We start from the raw sequence: 20,175 nt of genomic DNA on the forward strand, positions 1-20,175 counted from the left end.
ATTTCACCACAGGGAATTTTAGGTAACCCCATAACGATCAATCCCAGAAAGTTTGGTCCCTCTATGTGTTTTTGTATAGCAAATATAAGAGTTTCGTGTTTCATGGCGAGTAGGTGAACTTTGACCCCTGGTAACCCCCCTTCAGCAAGCTCATACAGTCACCAATTTGATAACTTTAAATCAGACATGCCTTATGATCAGACTGACCGAGTTTGAAGCCGATCAATCGAAATCCCTAGGAGGAGTTCGATCAAATGCAAAGGCTGTAAACGTCAAACTCGAGGTCCAAAATGGACCTTCAATACAAAATGGCCGACTTCCTGTTGGGTTTCGACCATGGCTCTAATAGACTTTTTTGTACGTCCTGACAAGATACACATATGTACCAAGTTTCGTAATTCTAGGATAAAGCATGGCCTGGGGCTGTTCATTTAAAATACTCTAGGGGTCGCTATAGAGAAATTAGGCCACGCCCACCAAATTTTGTTATGAATTCCTGTCGGAGGGTGGATAAGGATCCATCCTAGTGAGTTTGGAGCAGCTGGGCCCGAAATTGTGGAATTCAGAGCCAAACGTATGGCAACCGCGTCACAGGTCACTTCGCCACGCCGCCACACCCACCTGCTATGTCAAAGCCGGTCAGGGCTTGAATCCACAACACACCAACATGTCTTCTGTCTCTGGACACAGTTTCATGTTGATTAGGTCAAAGGGCTAAGATAGCGACCGTTCACAGTAAAACATGACACTTCCTGTTCTCAGGGGGCGTGGCCTAAGTGATGTCATCATTTCACCATAGGGTATTGTAGGGCACCCGATGCCGATCAATCACTGAAAGTTTGGTCCCTCTATGTGTTTTTATATAGGAAATATAAGAGTTTCGTGTTTCATGGCGAGTAGGTGAACTTTGACCCCTGCTAACCCCCCTTCAACATGCTCCAAAACTCACCAATTTGATAACTTTAAATCAAACATGCCTTATGATCAGACTGACCGAGTTTGAAGTCGATCAATCGAAATCCCTAGGAGGAGTTCGATCAAATACGAAGGCTGTAAACGTCAAAATCGAGGTAAAAAATGGACGTTCAATACAAAATGGCCGTCTTTCTGTGATAGTTGGCTTATAACATTAAATGTAAGTTCTGAGTCTTTTGGTGAGCTCTACAAGTGTACCAAATTTCATGTCTCTACGATGAAGTACGTTCATACCATTGTGTCAACAGAAAATTGCTAGTTGCCGCCGTTCAGCAATTTTTTTTGCGATTTTTGCGACAACCTTAAAATTCAAAATTTTTAAATTTTCTAGTCGCCACCGCCAAGTTTGGTGAGTTTTTGAATATGATAAAGCCCCCAAAAAGGCACACGAAGAGGTGGGAAGAATCGTAATAATAAACAGTACAGATACAATAGGCCTTCGCAGCGCTTTGCTGCTCGGTCCTAATAAAAGTCTAGAGAAAGAATAAATCAGAGCCACCCTAACACTATATAACACATGTGTCAAACTCAAGGCCCGCGGGCCACATGTGGCCCGCTACGTCATTTTATGTGGCCCTCTCCCCACCACCACCGTTTTACAGCCCTATTGATTGACTTAAAATAGGTTTTGAGCACGAATTGACTACAAACTACATCTCCCATAATGCCTTCAGATTCTTACCAGCCAACATTACGGCTTCTCGCCACTAGAGTGCAGCAGAGTCACCTCAAGCTGATTATTAATTTTCCCAGCGAATAAAACTGAAACATCGACAAGCTAACAAGCTAAAGAGCGAAGTTCCGTGACGTTTCAATCGAGGACTTTTACCGTCTCCTGCCCCCTGATTTGATGCCACAGCTTCGACTCCATGCAGCTCGTGTTTTTTGTCCATGTTTGGAAGCACCTATCTGAGCGAACAGATGTTTTCAATAATGAATTTAAACAAGACCAAACACAGATCGCGCATTACTGACAAAAACCTACACGCCATTTTGCGGATTTCCACAGAATAGAACTAAAACCAGACATCGACGAACTGACCAGGGGAAAACATTGGTAAGCACGAACAAACTAAATTTAAATAGAATGAATGTAAAACCAAAACTCAGTATACTGGAATATGCATATAGTTTATTGATTTAGCTTGTTTTGTGTTTATTTACACAACACAACACAATGAGGATGTGTGTGAGTTGGTGACAGTGTGAAGAGGATCAGCTTTGTGTTCAAGGACAGGCAACATCACCTCATTGTTTTGTTCTTATGTGAAATACATGTTCGTTGTGTAATAAATAACGAAAAAGTTTTGTGAATGAAGTTGAGAGTTAATATCAAAACTTGTTTTTATTCTTTGTCTGCTTATCTTTAAAGCAGACAAAGATTAATTTTCCCAGGGAATAAAACTGAAACATCGACAAGCTAACAAGCTAAAGAGCGAAGTTTAGCTGAGCAGTTTAAAAATACTGAGCATATTTTTAAACTGAGCAGTAATTTTGCATCCATGCAAATGTAATATTTAAAACTTGAATACATAAAATCAGTCATTTAACAATATGAGGTGTTGTTTAATTTATTTTTAACATTGTATTTTCATACATTTATGCTAGGGTTGCCCAAGTCTAGTTTTCTAGACCTATCACTCTGCAACTTTAGATGCGTTCTTTCTCTAACACACCTGGATCATTGACTCATTCATAGGCCTCAACAGAACTGAGTTGCTGCTAATGAGGGAAGTCAACTTTTTGTCTGGGGTATATTTTAGCAGGGACGCATCTAAAAGTTGCAGTCTGGAGGACTGAACTTGGGCATTCCTGGTTTATACCGTCAATGTGGCCCTTTGAGGGTGGCCAATATGCTGAAGTGGCCCTTGGTGAAATTGAGTTTGACACCCCTGCTATATAACCATCCCAATTCCAATATGGGGGGTAGGAAGGTGAGGAGAAGGATGATGGGGGAGGTTGGTTGGTCAGTGTGGTAGATTTCTCAAACACTCACATCATCATTCCAAAGATGAAGGAAAACTCTGTGATGTCACAACTAGAGTCATGCTTGTGATGTCATCAGCACTGTATGTATGTAACAGACTTCTACATTCTTGTCATTGCTTGCTGCACTACTGACAAGTTCAGACGTTCGCAAAGTGCTTTCAAAGTTGAACATTGAGATTGTTTGCAGAGCAAAACGGATTTTAACAAACATTGTTTTGTCCAAACATGTTGAACCAAAGGCCACATTCCTCCAACGGTGAGATGAGATCCCAGCATGGAGCATGGAGAGCTGGACAAAATCTGCAAGGCTGGATTGAGAACAGAACGCCTCCCATTGAGTTACAGAGAGAGATCCAGAGACTTGGCTCTCTTTTGGAAAAGGAGAGAGCAAGATGGTTTGAGGAGAACCAAAAGCTGGTCTACGTGCAAAGAGAACTGGAGAATACAAAAGCCGAGTTACAAGGACAGAAAAGACTCAAGGACATGAAGAGAGAACTGGCACAAGAGTTCTCTTTCCTGCAGCAGCAATCCACAGAAACCATAAAACATCTCCAAAGTGAACTGGAGCAGGTTAAAGTTTCTTACCAGGAACTTAAAATGACACATGAAGGAGATGTTTCTGCTTTAAGACAGCAAGCAGAAATATTTAAGCAGGAGGTAGATAAAGAGATGAAAGCTCACTACTGAAAATGATTAGGGACCAAAAGATGATCATAAATGACTTTGTAAACAAGATGCTGAGAGATGCTTCAGCATCCTTGATCCTGAAGCCATGGAAGTGACAGACCTGTGTGTGGAAACTCTGTCATAGAAAAGGGAAAGCCAAGATCCTGAACCAGTGGAGGCAGTCTCTGAAGAAACATCTTCAGTGTGGAAAACGATACAACACACTTTGAGTCTGAACAAGCAACAAAAACTCAAGAGAAACAAGAAAATCTCTAAAATCGGGCGTGCCGAGGTGGCGTAGTGGTTAGCGTGACCCGTATTTGGAGGCCTTGAGTCCTCGACGCGACTGTCGCGGGTTCGACTCCCTGACCCAACGACATTTGCCGCATGTCTTCCCCCCTCTCCTTCCCTGTTTCCTGTCAGCCTACTATCATATAAGGGACATTAGAGCCCACAAAAAGACCCCCTGGAGGGGTTAAAAAAAAGAAAATGCTGTCTGGGGCTTCATGCCCCTGGTAGGGTCACCCAAGGCAGACAGGTCCTAGGTGAGGGACCAGACAAAGCACAGCCCGAAGACCCCAATGATGGGAAAAAACATTGGACTTGGTGTTCCCTCGCCCGGACGCAGGTCCCTCAGGGTCCCACTCTGGAGCCAGGCCTGGAGGGGGGGCACGATGGCGAGCGCCTGGTGGCCGGGCTTTTACCCATGGAGCCCGGCCGGGCTCAGTCCGAAGAGAAAACATGGGTCCCCCCTCCCATGGGCCCACCACCCGTGAGAGGGGCCAAAAGGGTAGGGTGCATTGTGTGATGGGTGGCGGAAGAGGGAGGGGACCCTGGCGGTCCAATCCTCGGTTGCAGAAGCTGGCTCTTGGCATGTGGAATGTCACCTCTCTGGTGGGGAAGGAGCCGGAGCTAGTGTGTGAGGTTGAGAGGTTCCGGCTAGAAATAGTCGGTCTAACCTCGACGCATGGCTCTGGTTCTGGAACCAGCCTCCTTGAGAGGGGCTGGACATACTTCTACTCTGGAGTTGCCCAAGGTGAGAGGCGTCGGGCAGGAGTGGGCATACTTGTTGCTCCCCATCTCGGCGCCTGTACGTTGGGGTTTACTCTGGTGAACCAGAAGGTAGCCTCCCTCTGCAGTACGGCACCAACACTGTTTATAGTGGGGATGGTGTGCTGCTGACCTCTACTCGGGACGTTGTGGGCCAGTGGGCAGAGTACTTCGAAGGCCTCCTCAATCCCACCAACATGCCTTCCATTGATGAAGCTGAGCCTGGGGACTCTGGGTTGGGCTCTCCAATCTCTGGGGACGAGGTCGCCGAGGTGGTTAAGAAGCTCCTCGGTGGCAAGGCTCAGAGGGTGGATGAGATCTGCCCGGAGTTCCTTAAGGCTCTGGATGTTGTAGGGTTGTGTTGGCTGACGCGACTCTGCAATATTGCATGGACATCGGGGGCAGTTCCCCTGGATTGGCAGACTGGGGTGGTGGTCCCCCTGTTCAAAAAGGGGGACCGGAGGGTGTGCTCTAATTATAGAGGGGTCACACTCTTAAGCCTCCCTGGCAAGGTCTATTCAGGGGTCCTGGAGAGGAGGGTCCATCGGATAGTCGAACCTCAGATTCAGGAAGAGCAGTGTGGTTTTCGTCCTGGTCGTGGAACACTGGACCAGCTCTACACCCTCGGCAGGGTCCTGGAGGGTGCATGGGAGTTCGCCCAACCAGTCTACATGTGTTTTGTGGACGTGGAGAAGGCGTTCGACCGTGTCCCTCGGGGAGCCCTGTGGGGCATTCTCCGGGAGTATGGTGTACCGGGCCCTTTGATACGGGCTGTCAGGTCCCTGTATGACCAGTGTCAGGGTCTGGTCCGCATTGCCGGCAGTAAGTCGGGCTTGTTTCCGGTGAGAGTTGGACTCCGCCAGGGCTGCCCTTTGTCACCGATTCTGTTCATCACTTTCATGGACAGAATTTCTAGGCGCAGCCAAGGTGTTGAGGGGATCCGATTTGGTGGCCTTAGGATCTCATCTCTGCTTTTTGCAGACGATGTGGTCCTTTTGGCTTCATCGGGTCGTGATCTGCAGCTCTCGCTGGAGCGGTTCGCAGCCGAGTGTGAAGCGGCCGGGATGGGGATCAGTGCCTCCAAATCTGAGGCCATGGTCTTGAGCCGGAAAAGGGTAGAGTGCCTTCTCTGGGTCAGGGAGGGTGTCCTGCCCCAAGTGGAGGAGTTCAAGTATCTCGGGATCTTGTTCCCGAATGGGGGAAGAAGGGAGCGGGAGATCGACAGGCGGATTGGCGCAGCGTCTGCCGTCAAGCGGGCGCTGTACCGGTCTGTCGTGGTGAAGAGAGAGCTAAGCCAAAAAGCAAAGCTCTCAATTTACCGGTCGATCTACGTTCCAACCCTCATCTATGGTCATGAGCTTTGGGTCATGACCGAAAGAACGAGATCGCGGATACAAGCGGCCGAAATGGGTTTTCTCCGTAGGGTGGCTGGGCTCTCCCTTAGAGATAGGGTGAGAAGCTCAGTCATCCGGGAGGGTCTCAGAGTAGAGCCGCTGCTCCTCCACATCGAGAGGAGCCAATTGAGGTGGCTCGGGCATCTGGTCAGGATGCCTCCTGGACGCCTCCCTGGTGAGGTGTTCCGGGCACGTCCCACCGGGAGGAGGCCCCGGGGAAGACCCAGGACACGCTGGAGGGACTGTGTCTCTCGGCTGGCCTGGGAACGCCTCGGGATTCCCCCGGAAGAGCTAGAAGAAGTGGCTGGGGAGAGGGAAGTCTGGGCCTCCCTTCTGAAGCTGCTACCCCCGCGACCCGACCTCGGATAAGCGGAAGAAGATGGATGGATGGATGGATGGATCTCTAAAATAAACAACAGCAAAAAGTGTCCAGGTAAATTCTGAACCGTTTCCAAGACCTCAAAACACATCTCATATTTTAGACCAAAAAAAAAAAAAAGGGCAGCATCTTCACAGAAAAAAGATCTTAGTTCATAACCAAGAGCCTCTTTCTGTGGGAGTTTGTATGTTTTCCCAGTGTTCGTGGGGGTTTTCTCTGGGTGTTCAGGTTCCCCCAAATTTCCAAAATTATGTAAATTATGGTGATTGACCAATGTAAATTGTCCTCAAGAAAAGTATTATTAATTTCTAGAAAAGTTCATTTGGAAACTGTTCTGATCGGAGAAACGAACACAAAAAAGTCATTTGTGGTGAGAAAAGCAAGATGCTCGTTTTAGAGAACCAGTCCTGATCCTCTAAAACCAGGAATATTAGAGGATCAGTCCTGGTTTTAGAAGAACAGTAAAGCTACATATAGTTGTATTAAAGGTGAATGAGTTGAAGTCTTTGGGGTCAACCATCTGAAGCAATGATCAGTGGACAAGAGAAAAGGAGAATGAAGGAAAGACTGGATTGTTCATGTCAGTCCTGAACCATTTCCACAAAAAAGGACAGCACGGTTAGCGCCGCTGCATCTTCACAGAAAAGAGATCTTAGTTCTTAACCAAGCGCCTTTTTCTGTGGGAGTTTGTATGTTTCTGTGGTAAATGCAAAGAGCAAAAAGCTAAGTAAAAACTTTGCCTTTGAGAATTTGAGCCAGAGCTGTTCATGCAAAATTCACAGGCAACCTGACAGAAGCTAAGCTGTTTTATAAGCAACTATGGAGGAAAAATGTTCTGTCCAGTTGTATCAGTCTGACTGAGTCATTTCACATTGACCCAGAGCTGAAACTCTGGGTCAGCTCTGGTCAAAGGGGCTTCTACTGAATACTGATCTGAAGAGCATACATATTTATGCTGTTTTATTTTGCTTATTATAATTAATTAACATATTGTAAAAATCTGGTTTACCTCATCTTTAGGGAACATTCTTGTTAAAAAAATTGTATTAGCCAGGATTTAATTTACAAAAGCATGCAAAGAGTAGAAAAATCCAAAGGAGAGGAATTTGTTCTCATAGCACTGTATGGGGTTTACGTGTGATTAGTATTCAAAAAGTATTAATGATTTATTTTTATTCTTATTATTATTTGATTATTTTTTAGGATTCAAACCAGTTTTAGTTGCTTCGTTCGAAACAAAACTTAAAGGGTCAGTATTATGTAAAATTGACTTTTTTTTTTTGGAGTTTTCCATCATGTTATTACCTCATCATAATCATCCCTGAAGATTCTTGATTCATTCATGCATGTTTGAGAAATCTGTGAATCTCCATGGCAACCATTCAACTGTGCGAAACGGCTGACGGGACCAACATCGCTGGTCACCAAGGACTGCCTCACAGAGCAGAGCTCTCCCATAACTTCCAGTCACAGCTCCTTCAGACTAGCCAGCAGCCATTAGCAAACACCTGGTGGAACTGCACATCTGCTTAACTCATTATAGGAGCTACTTCTCAGTGAAACACTGGTGGAAACATTGTCAGGGGGTTAACAAAGGAACTGTGTTGTGATGACTTCCTGAAGGCGGAGTTTTAGAAAAAGCAGGAGCTTTTTAAAGACACAGGCCCCATTTCAAGGTGTTAAATTACGATGTAAAATTTTTAAAAGTAATATTTGATATGTGTATATATCTATATAATTTTTATAATAACTGAAGGTAACATAGTTATTGTGCTACAAGATTTCTCTATATGCCTAATACATAACCCTGCCCATTCAAATACAGGCTCTGTTGATTAATTTAGCTGGTCAAACATTGACGTATAAAGAAAAACTACGTGGGATTTATTGCCCTTTTAACACATGCAGCCCATATTTAGTTGGATCAAAAATATTGCACGCCTCATATTTATTGGCGAGGTGTTGTTTGAAGTTCATCCATCAAAGAGCTCGCACGCGGTTGATCGAGAGTTTAGAGCTGACATTTAGACTGAGGTGGAGCGGTCTGTCGATACGAGGAGCGCAGAGGTGACCATGCAAGGGAAGGAGATAAACAAAGGAACAAACAGAGAGAGGTTCTATGGGCTGATGAAATGAAAATCAATCTCTATAAAAATGACCCAAAGAGAAAAAGTGTGGAGGGTCCCCTACGTTTCCCACCTCCCCCCAGCCCCCGACACACACTTACTTACACACACAGACCCCAGAGACAAAACACGGCTTCATCTGTCAAAGAGGGAGGTGTGTTTGTTAGAGCCAGGACCGGGACACACTGCCAGGTCCTGGTCTCACAACTGATTGAGGCAACAAGAGGAATACAGAGTACTATAAAGGAACATTCTGCCTCAAATTCAGTACAATGGGTCTGGTTTTTCCTGCTATAGCCACGCTGACAAATGGTAACAGCTCAGTCCAACCATGTGTTCATGAATTCATGAGCTATGATGCTACTAACAAATAAGAAAAAAAACCCCAATCATCTGTCAATACATGATGAATTTGTGTTGTACCTAACATTTTTCATTTTCAGAAGTCCTTAATTTGTCTGTGGACAATCTTACACTAAAAATATAGAAAAAAAAGTCATTGTACCATTTTGTACTTTTGATAGATGGATGGATGGATACATAGATAGATATCATGCTTTGAATAAAACTCTTACCACACTTAAATACACCCCAAACAATAAAAGCTGGTTAAACGCTTAACACGAGAATAAAATCAAAGTACACGTATTGCTCAATAAAAACACATATTGCACATTCCTGCATGCGTTTCAACAAATCAGACCAGAGCATCAGCAGAATTGCAAAACATTATTTGCCTACCTTATTTATCATTCTGACTGATGTAGGGACAAATGGAATTTTGAATCTGTTAAGGCTACAAGCTTCGTAGTAAAACGTTTGTGAGATGGTAACAGTTCATGACGTGAGTTGAGGATGTGACCGAAATGCTATTGAAATCACACAATACTTGAATAAGTTTGTTCACCCGTCAAGTCATTAAAAAAACATGGATGGTATTTAGCTATGGATCCTAGTTTGATGCCGTCCATTGCAGTCTTCAAGTTGAGCTTGTGCTGAAAAGGCAGGAACCCTGAAATAGAAGTTAAGAGAACGGCTGTAAGGTGAGTCATCCTCCAGAATGTATGAGTGACGAATCCACTTTGTGAGATAGTGGTGGAGTTCTGGTGGCTGGACTAGTTTTCTTTACTTTGTATATGCTTCTTGTTTGGTAAACTTGTCGGACAGCATGGGATGCATCTCTGTTGCTGTGCTAAGCTGATGATACTCAACTATTTTTATCCAAAAAACTAAATAAATGAATGGGTTAAACGGACTAAAGTATTTAATTGGCACGAAAGCCTGGATAACTCTTGATTTAACAATCATAAATTCACACAAAATAGCTGTTATCTTTGAAGTTGAACAACATCGTGTGTCATACTTTGTGACAAAGGTTGCTGGGTTATTGAAGAGACCAGAAGGAGCCTCATCGTTCTTCGCTGGCAGCCATTTTGAACTCGGCAACCACTTCACTGAACTTTATCATGATAAAATGATAAGTTGTGTCTCAAACTTGTGTTCCAACTGGCAGTCTATCGTCTACAGGATAAATTGTTGTGAGAAGTCTCATCATCCATTGCCACAGGCAAGACTGTTGTATTATTAAAAAGGCATTATTGCTGCTCTAATCACTCACTGATGGATTTGCGATATTCATCAGCAAATTACTGATGAATATTGTTAATATGTTCTGTAGGACAGATTAAGAAATGGTGAGATGGTAAAATAATGCTGTATAGTAGTGACTTAAGTTTACACTGCACCACAAATTTGGTCACTTAAGCTGCTTACATGCTAGGTAGCAAAAGCTAGCTATGTCTAACATTTGCACTTAAAAGTCTCAGTAGATATTGCTAAGGAAAATGATTATTTAATGCTAAAAATACACTTAATCTTACGACATGTGTAAAGGGATAGCCAACACTTTATTTTGAACAGTTTTCTGTGGAGCATGGGGGAGCTCACAATAGCAGACATTCAAACAAAGCAGGGCCCTTTTCCTCCCCCGCTGACACACAGAGCAATAAAATTTACAGTCCGAAAGGGGTCAGAGACTTCTTGGCGCCTCTCGGCCCGCGTCGGATGGAGATGGGCACGAAGTGGTCCGCCTTTGCTTAGATAAAAAACAGACATCGGAGCGGTAATCAGGGGAGTTTCCGGGGTTCTTTGGGGGGCCGAACAAGGTCTCTAATTGGTCAAAGAACGGAACGCCTTTTTTGCATATATTAAATAGGGAAACTCCTCTTCTGTTTAAAAATTTCAGGGCAGCACCGGAGAGGGGCTGAGAGAGTTTTTTTTCATCTTTTCTCCACGTGGGCGCCTTTGTCTGTCTCTGTGTTCGTTTGTCTTCCCTTGTGTGTCTTATTTTGTGATATAATGCATATCTCTGTATCTCTGCAGCTTTGTTGTCGATTGCTCTGTATGAATTAAACTCTGTGATCTGTGACGTCATTCTGTTTCGCCGTACTTTTGCAGCCGTGATGACATCCGCTCGCGACCCGGCTAACAGGAGGAAAAGGAGAGCCATACTTTTTCCAAAATTTAAGCTAACATAATAACTTTTCTCCTTAACAATATCATAGCATTGTTGTCTCATCATTTTTACTACAGGTAGGTTGTAACAGTATTATACTTTCCGACTTTTGTACCACCCAGTAGTAAATTATAGAAGCTAAATTGTTTTTTTTTATATTTCAGTTCTGCATGAGTTGTTATAAGAAACATTTGTCCATACTTAACCTCTATATCAACTGTAAGATACATACTGTCTGCAGGACGCATCAGATGGTTAACTCCATAGAAAGAGTGGCGAAAACTGAAGATAAATATAAGAAATAAGCAAGAGAAACAATAAAGGAGAAAAGAATCCAACCGTTAAGAATTATTTAGCCCCTCCTGGACGTCAGCTCACGAGGTCTGTTTAGTTTATGCTTATTTTCTGTGACTAATCGTTAAGTGTTTGATATAAAGTATAATAATTTGTTCTGATATGGTATTATTGTTGTCACTTTCTGTTGTGAGCAGTTCTCCCGGGTTGTCAACACCAGAATAAACCCTGTTTGATAATTCTGCATCTTGCCAAAATCCTTGAGGGTGCTCCACAGGTTATAAAAATAGTAACAAAAAAAAATCCTAACCCTCTCAACCACAGCACACCTGACTCCAATATTAGCTAATTAGCAGAGCTCTGTAGAGCTTGACTCCATGCTGGTCAGGCAGTGTAGTCAGCCATTAAACCATTAAATGAAAGCGAGTAGGAAAAGGGACACAAATGTTGCCAGACTCTGGCTCTCAAGGAATGCAGTTTGACCCCACTCATGTACATGGAGACTTTCTGTTTTTAATTCACGCAAAATTATCTCAGATAAAGTAAGATCTTCTTACAATAGAAAACGTTAGCGGCAACACCGATTATTTGCCTTGAAATAACCAGGCTTTTTGTATCCTCTTGCAAGCACCACATCTATCCAGTGAACAGATGCTTAGAACAGATAAATGTGTGGATGTGCCAAAGCTTTCTCCAGCTGAACAGAAACAAAACTGAAGTTATTATTTTTGGACCTAAAGAGGAACGATCTAGAGTTATAGATCTAGAGTCAATGCACAGCTTCAGTTATTACAACTGAAAACCAGCGATTAGCCCGAAACCTGGGAGTAGTGATGGACTCTGACCTGAGCCTCCAGAGCCACATAAAGACAGTTACAAAGTCGGCCTTCTATCACCTGAAGAACATTTCCAGGATTAAAGGACTAATGTCTCAGCCAGATCTAGAGAAACTCATCCATGCGTTCATCTTCAGTCGCATTGATTATTGCAACAGCGTCTTCACAGGTCTGTCCAACAAATCAATCAAACAGCTGCAGCTGATCCAGAATGCTGCTGCTGGCGTTCTCACTAAAACCAGGAAGATAGAGCACATAACACCAGTTTTAAAGTCCCTCCACTGGCTCCCTGTAGCTCAAAGAATAGACTTTAAAATACTGTTGTTAGTTTATAAATCACTGAATGGCTTAGCACCACAATACATTAAAGATCTGCTGTTGTTGTATCAACCTTCCAGACCTCTCAGGTTCTGGTTCTGGTTCTGCTCTGCATCCCCAGAACCAGAACCAAATGAGGAGAAGCAGCTTTCAGCATCTATGCACCACAAATTTGGAACAAACTTCCAGAAAACTGTAAAACAGCTGAAACACTGACTTCTTTTAAATCTCAGCTGAAAACCCACCTGTTTAGAATTGAATTTGAAATGTAATCAATTACAAATTTATTGATGTAACTTGACTTAATGATTGATTCTATGTTGCATTGTGATTCTGTGTTTGTAATGAGGTAAAGCACTTTGAAATGCCTTGCTGCTGAAATGTGCTATACAAATAAAATTTGATTGATTGATTGATTGACTTACACAAAAGCTGACTTTGCTGCACCCCAATCTGGTTTTAATCACTTTGTTAAATACAGAAAGAGTTTTCAAAGAAATATGTTTCCCCACCATGAAACACTTATTTTAACCTCGCTATTACTTATTTAATGAATGAGGTGACATTAGCGACTTTAACCCTAATGTGGCATATCGGGCCAAACAAAATCAACTCATTGCTGGACTGAATAACATTCAATACAACTGGTCATTTTGAGCATCCTTTCTTCAAATCACAGAAGAAAAATCCTCTCCACAAAATAACAGAGGCAGAATAAGAAACACGCTCAGCATTAAATTGCACAACTGATTCGGTAGGGTTGCAGCTTCACAAGTCTTTTTACATGAGGAGTCATTTACTCAGTTTGTCCAGTAGATAGCGCTAGCAACCTGCCACATTCAGCATCCAAACTGCTTCACAAGCCTGAGTCTGACTTTCAGTGAATTTTGTTCTCGTTTGTTTGTGAACCTCAGTGGCTCAGTCAGAATGCGTTGTCACTACGTTTGAGCTTTTAATAGCTTTCACTCCTAACTCGAATGCAATCGAGGCGCAGATAAACATTAGCTTTGTGGGTGAATGTGAAAAATATGCTTTGAATATCCAGGCATTTAATTGGAAAAGCTGCTGTTTATTGAAATTATATCAGTACGGATGTGATCCTGTCAGAGTTGAATCTAAATGATGAAGCCGCGCTCTCAGTTTGTCGCAGCGTAGATCTTTCTGACGTGCACTCATACACTCAAAAAGTGGGTTTTATCAAAATCTCACAGTTTTGCATGTGTTGATTTATTTGCCAGAGAGGACAAGTAAGACTTTTCATTGAGTATGAAACTGTCAGCACTTTCTAATAAAATAAAACAAAAATCTGTCATTTAAAAATCTGTGACCTCATCAAAACAATGGCTTTAAAGCTCCTGGATAATTTCCCATCTGTGTCCTGATTTTGCACTGCTTTTTAGATTAAGTGTTTCCCCCCTCCCCTGTAAGTATGTTTTAATTTGAATGGGGTGAGAAAGTTACTGGAGGAGGCCCGTAGTGCTTTGTTGGTGACGGCAACAAAGCACTACGTTATCGTAGCACGAGGCTACGATTACGTTCAGAAACAGAGCGATGATTGAGGCAATTAGATTCAGCAATCCCCCCCCCCCATCCCTAAAGGTTGAGTGAGGATCCAGAGAAGCAAGACAGACAACTCGTCAGCTTCCAGCGGTGGAGGTTGGGAGCTCACGTCCCGCCTGGTCTCCCACTAACCCGGGGCGCTGCGCTATTCCTGTTGAGTCAGAGCCAAAGAGTTCCTATCTGTCGTCTGGAAAAGTCTTAAGATTACAAATACTCCGTTTGATCTGTGGGCAGCCACTGTGCCAAAGGTTCTGCTTTTTGGGCACAGAGACAAGACTAAAGATTTAGTTCAGAGAAACACTTGCCCACGTCCGGTAGGTCTGTGTACTTGCTGAAGTGTCCAGATTTCGACTTTCAGTCGTTTCAGCAGTCCTCTTTAACTGTGCTGCATAGAGAATAGTAATACAGTAACTACTTCCATTCAAAATAAAAATCCTCTTCAAGTATTGAGAATAAACGTGCATGTTTTGCTCAGTGAATGTTTAACAATGCAACTGAATCATGTGTGAATGCATCCGTTATTATTGCACATGTGTCAAACTCAAGGTTCGCGGGACAAATACGGCTCGCCAGAACAATTTCTGCGGCCGTCTAGAATCCATGGCAGGCCAAGCTTTACGATGATAGTGTGCTCAAATATTATTTTCTCACTTCACTTCACATGTGTGGTACACATTTGAAGTTAATCCCATTTTTTTATTTGATACCCTTCAAATGAACACCAGTGTAATCAATTAGGCCAACATAAATCAGTTAAATATAAACAGAGTTTAAATGTTTTTAATCAGCATGAATCCGGATGCTCCGTTAAGGCCTCAGAAGTTTGTTAGAGAAAATATGCAGCCCGGCAAACACGCAAAAACAAAGTGATTTGGTCAGATTAGATCAACATTTGGCTTTTTAATTTATTTATTTTTTTGGCCTAAAAAGTGCTGTGTGAAATACAACATTGCATATTCAATTCAAATTAAAAACTACTTTATTGATCCCAAAACTAAATGAAATGTTGTAACTCATTTAATGAAAGAGTTAAGTAAGCTTCATGTTATGAATTTGAAGAAGCCTCTGACTGAAGACACTCTGTTTTTCTGACAGACAGAGTCAGAAAAACAGAGTTGTCCATATTTGATTTATTTATTTATTTTTTGGTAAAATGCCACCTTGACCCCAACATGGTGACCTCTAGTGGTGGGAGCAACATGCTGTGTGGTTGCAGGACTTGGTTAGAGTTGATGCTGAAGATGGAGCCAAACACAGGAGTCGTGGCAGAAAAGCCTTTAGAGGCCACGCAAGAAACGGATGTCACACTTGTCGGATTTTTATTTGAAAAATAAAAAAATAATACCTCACAACATTTTCTCCTCAAAGGTAGTCAGGTCAACTTTATGTGGAGTTTAGCAACAAGGCAGTTCAAAGGGCTTTTCAGCCACCAATCATATAGCAACAAACATTACATTTCGTCAAATGTCATCATAAAAATCACCAACCAAATATAAACCAAATGTTCCGGTTGCTGCTAATCACAGGGAACCTCTAAACAAAGTGGGAGGTTTTAGGCTTCATTTAGAGGAACTCTGTGTTTCGGCTGTTTCGCAATATTCTGGAAGTTTGTAATGCGCTGCTGTTTTCACATAAACACCAAACGAAGCCTATTAAAGTGAGCAGTTATGGACGACGTGCGGAAACGTCCAATGGGTGCAAATACTTAAAACAGGACGACCTCACCGCTGTCCAAATGCAAGAATTTAGCTGCCGCCTCAAAGCCAGGAGACAACTTTTAATAATATCTTGGCTTGAATATGTGGCAAGAAAAATAACTTTTAACACCTTTAGGATTTTTTAAAAAAATTATTATTTTTTACTTGAATCATTAATGCACAAATTTCTATCTGCTGCTGATTTCAGGTAGCGAAAGAAGCGAGGGCCCTTCTGCTGGACTGTCGGCTGCTGGAACCTTTGAGTGTGACGAATGCCTTCACTTTGAGAGAACCACATGTATAGGATGTGTATGAAAGGAAATCAAACTGTGCCCTGCCCTGCTGCAGACACCTGCTCACTGTGTGGTGTCAGCAGGGGGAGCAGCAGAACTGAGCCACATGCTCCTTGACCAAAGGAATTACTCACTCTGAGCAGAAAAAGAGCACCCTCATGCTTTATTAAGTTAGATAGAGTCAGTTTTGTGAGAATCTATCTATCTATCTATCTATCTATCTATCTATCTATCTATCTATCTATCTATCTGTCTGTCTGTCTGTCTGTCTGTCTGTCTGTCTGTCTGTCTGTCTGTCTGTCTGTCTGTCTGTCTGTCTGTCTGTCTGTCTGTCATAGTTTCAGTTTTCAAATGTCAGATATTCATAGATTAGTCACAAAGACCTGCAGTTGTATACCAACATATGTATAAAATGTGTGTACATTTCTTCCTGATGTCAACAGTTTAACAGAAAAACATGTCCGGAGTGACACGCAAATAATAGTAGTTCTAGTTATGTACAAATAACAAAGCAGTACATGTACTGATAGTGCAGCCTTTCTCAAGTTTTGCCCCTCTGTCTCTTAATTGTAATGTTCCGGGTACTCCTGCAATAAACACGCAGCAAGAAGAAGAAGAAGAAGACGAAAAAAAAGAAGTAAGAAAAAAAAAAGTAGGCTTGGCTATTTTCCCAGAACTCAACTTATCTACACATCATCTCCTTCTCTTTTCCAGATCATATTGATCGAGCTCGGGCTTTACGTCAGTATTGATAACTTTGCCAAAGCAAAAAAGAAAGAAAAGAAAGAAAGCGATTGTCCATTTAATATTGCGGATGAAGAGGATACACTTTGCTTTTTTTTTAAATATATATATATATATTATTTCTTTCAAGACGCGAACAAATATAGTTTACTTTTTTCTTCCTCCCTCCTTTTTTTCTTTTTGGTTCTAAAAAAGACAACAAAAATGCCGGCAGACTTGGCCAGCTCATCAGTGGACTCTTATATTAAGTACTTTTCTTAAGAAAAAGAGAAAAAAAAGTGGGACCGGTGACCGTAAACGCTGTTTAACGAGGGGGAATCCAGCCCACATATTTATTGCAGCCGCCGAAAAAAAATCTCCTCAATATCCCCCAAGATGGCCGCCGATGTAGGATCGATGTTTCAATATTGGAAGAAATTTGATCTACGGCGGCTCCAGGTTAGTGCTATTCTCACCTTTCTCCGCGTATTTCTTCAGCGACATGCCTCCTGACGGCGTCCCGACGCTCGCTGACTCGATTCGGGCGAATACGAGCGGAGAGTCGGCGCTGTTTGCATTGATAGTTATTAGAAATTGATCCCTGTTCTGCCTTTGTTCAGTTCAATCATTGATCAGCGGTGGAGCGACCGGCGGAGCAGCACAGCCTCAGTGTTAGCCACGCCGATCTGGGATCAGCACCGCGGACAGCACTGCTGTTTTACACGCGCTCTCCTTTCTCCCGGTTGTATGTTTTTGTACTCTTTATCCTCCCAGACCAGCTCGGCCGTACTTAGGCGTAGGGAAACTTTTAATGCGCCTGTGAATCGCTGTTCCTGGACGTAGCTGCAACTTTTCTCAGGCAGCTTCGCGTTTTATGCGGCTCGTGTCGGCGGCCGCAGCGTCGCTTCTCCCAGCAAGCTACGGGGAATTAAGTTCTAATTACTACGCTTTTGGACCGCGGAGAAAGTTTTATTTCTCATTTGGAAAGTTGATTATTTTATTTGTTTTTATTTTTTTTGTAGCTGCTAGTCGTAACGCTCGGACGCTTTTATCTGCCCAGAATCATTGAATTGAAACGGCGTTACGGGCGTCTTAAATCGCGTCTTCTCGGCGTGTAAAGGCACGAGCGGCGGACTGCGTGGTAGCTGGCAGCAGAATGTCTCTGAATAATGGCGTGGAGACTGTGGCAGGTGAGCACTTTGTTTGTATCACAGCCGTCATTTAGCCTCCTCTGTGTGACAGCATCATATGCGCCCCGTGTAGCCTGCTGTAGCTTCAGCCACCCAGCTCAAAGTTGGCTTTATAAACCACGGCGCTGACGGGCTGGATGGTTGTATCCGCTGTTGTCGGGGTCCACCTCTCTCCTCTCCTCCAGCCGCATAAGGGCTGCTCTGCTCGGCCAGGCTAGGGTGGTGGTGGTGGTGGTGGTGGTTGGCGGTGGGGGCTGTGTAATTGTATTCCCCGCTAATGTTTGTAAATCAGCCTCAGCCGGCGCAAGGGCACCGTCTCTGCCGGCTGATTGATGTTCTGTAACATGAGAAATGACAACAGCGAGGCAGTCCCGCCCGGCTCCCGCGGAAAAACCAGACCGAGGAGCAGACATGAGACCCGGTGGCTCTCTGTCCTCGGTGGGTCGGGCTGTGCTGGTGCCGCTGGCTGGACCTTCCTCTCCTCCGGCCTGAGATAGAGCCACAGGGCCGGGGGCGGGGATGGAGGAGCTGCTATTGTTGCGGTGTACACTAATAAAACAAACTGTTAGGGTTTAGCCAACAAATATTCTGAGGCAATTTGAGTACAGTATACTTTGGAAGATTTTGACAGTATTTCATATTAGAATGTGTGTAACTTTAAGAGCTCAAAGACAGTTAAAATAAGACCTGCATAAATTTGAACAAATTAGAAAAATTTTGGTGATTTGGTCTGTTATCCCAAGTTGAAAAGAAACAAAATTAAATTTGACCAAGATATAGATAAGAAACCTTACTGGAATGATTAAATCTAATCTACCAGAAACCTTACTGGAATGATTAAATCTAATCTACCGAGGTGACGTTCACTGAAGTTTAATTATTAACGTTAGCGCTATTGCTAAGCTAAAGATAAAAAATGGGTGCAAATGTTTACTCTTGCTCCAACATAGAAACGTACTCAACCTTAAGTATGCCAATTCTCAGCTTCTACCATAGGTTGATGTTTATTCATAATGTAGCAGGTATAAACGTATGCGCCTCACTGCCTCCTCACCACACATGGTGAACAAAAGTATTAGACACACTGAACAAACCTGTTCAGCTAAATCCAAATTAGAATATTAAGGTAGGATCTCATCGAAAATAATGTTAGCTTTTAACCATTTACAAACCAATATGCTTGAATAAAATGTCAATATTGTGACTAATATCGAATACCCTCCAAAATCCCTTTTTGTAGTGCATTTTCATGTCTTCTAGTTGTAATGCCTGCTTCGTCTGGTTTCACAGGAAAGGTTTCTAGATGTTAGTAATATGAAATCTGCCTCAGAAGCCCTGGAGCTAAATCTGAACTATCGTTCCAGGCAGTCTGAACCAGCGTCATGAAAATAGAAATGGAAGACCTGTCGTTTGTGTTCAAAGTACTTAACCTAAATTCTGATATAAAAATGATTTTGAAATCACTTGAAGTGGTAAAAATCTAGTCTGAAGGCATGAATGCTATCGTATGGATGAATCTTTTCCTGATTGATGATTAGGTAAAAGGTGGATAGCCTTTTCTGATCGACATTGACATGTTTTTGAAAGGGCTGTAATGCATAGAAAACAAAAATAAATGCAGCAGATTCTTTGGTAAGGGTCATAGTTTTAAATTCAGATTTTCCCAATCTATGCAACAAAACGTGTCCTAAATTATGATCTGATGATTATCTATAGCTGATGTGTTTATAACCTGAAAATGATGGGAGTTTATAGTTTTGATGCATTTAATGGATACAGGATATTTGAAATGATTATCTGGCGACCTGATTAGAGGTGGTCAGGGAAGAATTAGTCAGATTTCCACCTCTGATTAATAGGTACATCTCTGTTTTGTTTTATTATGACTATGAAGCTCTGAGCAGAATCTTAAGCTAGTCAACTGGATATATTTGAAAACGAATTACTTGAAAGTAAAAAAAAAAAATTGGTATAATAAAAGCTAAAGCATGAAAACGGAGTAACCCTGTGGCTATAGCAGAAAATATGTTTTGTTTGCAGTAAATTGTAGTGAAATCTGTGGATAGTTTGGAACAACACTTACTGTGTTTGTTGATATTTTTATTTTAGATTTCTTGGTTTTTCTCTTTTTATAGTTGACTATGGGGATCTTCTGTATTTGAATGCATCG

The 20,175-nt window shown here is 42.6% G+C and overlaps 1 protein-coding gene across 4 annotated transcripts in view; it reads left to right on the forward strand.

Annotated features, from left to right (window-relative positions):
• Positions 1-16,982: 16,982 nt before the first annotated feature.
• The window catches only part of cux2 (cut like homeobox 2), a 131,128-nt gene continuing 127,935 nt past the window's right edge, over positions 16,983-20,175 (forward strand). For 3 of the 4 annotated variants that reach the window (XM_023342649.1, XM_023342650.1, XM_023342651.1), the window contains exon 1: positions 16,983-17,274. In XM_023342649.1, the coding sequence (XP_023198417.1) occupies positions 17,212-17,274 (63 nt within the window). In that variant the 5' untranslated portion in view covers positions 16,983-17,211. Of the gene's footprint in view, positions 17,275-17,316; positions 18,006-20,175 lie in introns of those variants that run through there. The other variant, XM_023342652.1, reaches the window with a different exon arrangement.

This window comes from Xiphophorus maculatus, chromosome 11 (assembly GCF_002775205.1).
Source record: "Xiphophorus maculatus strain JP 163 A chromosome 11, X_maculatus-5.0-male, whole genome shotgun sequence".
NCBI classification, from domain to species: Eukaryota; Metazoa; Chordata; class Actinopteri; order Cyprinodontiformes; family Poeciliidae; genus Xiphophorus; species Xiphophorus maculatus.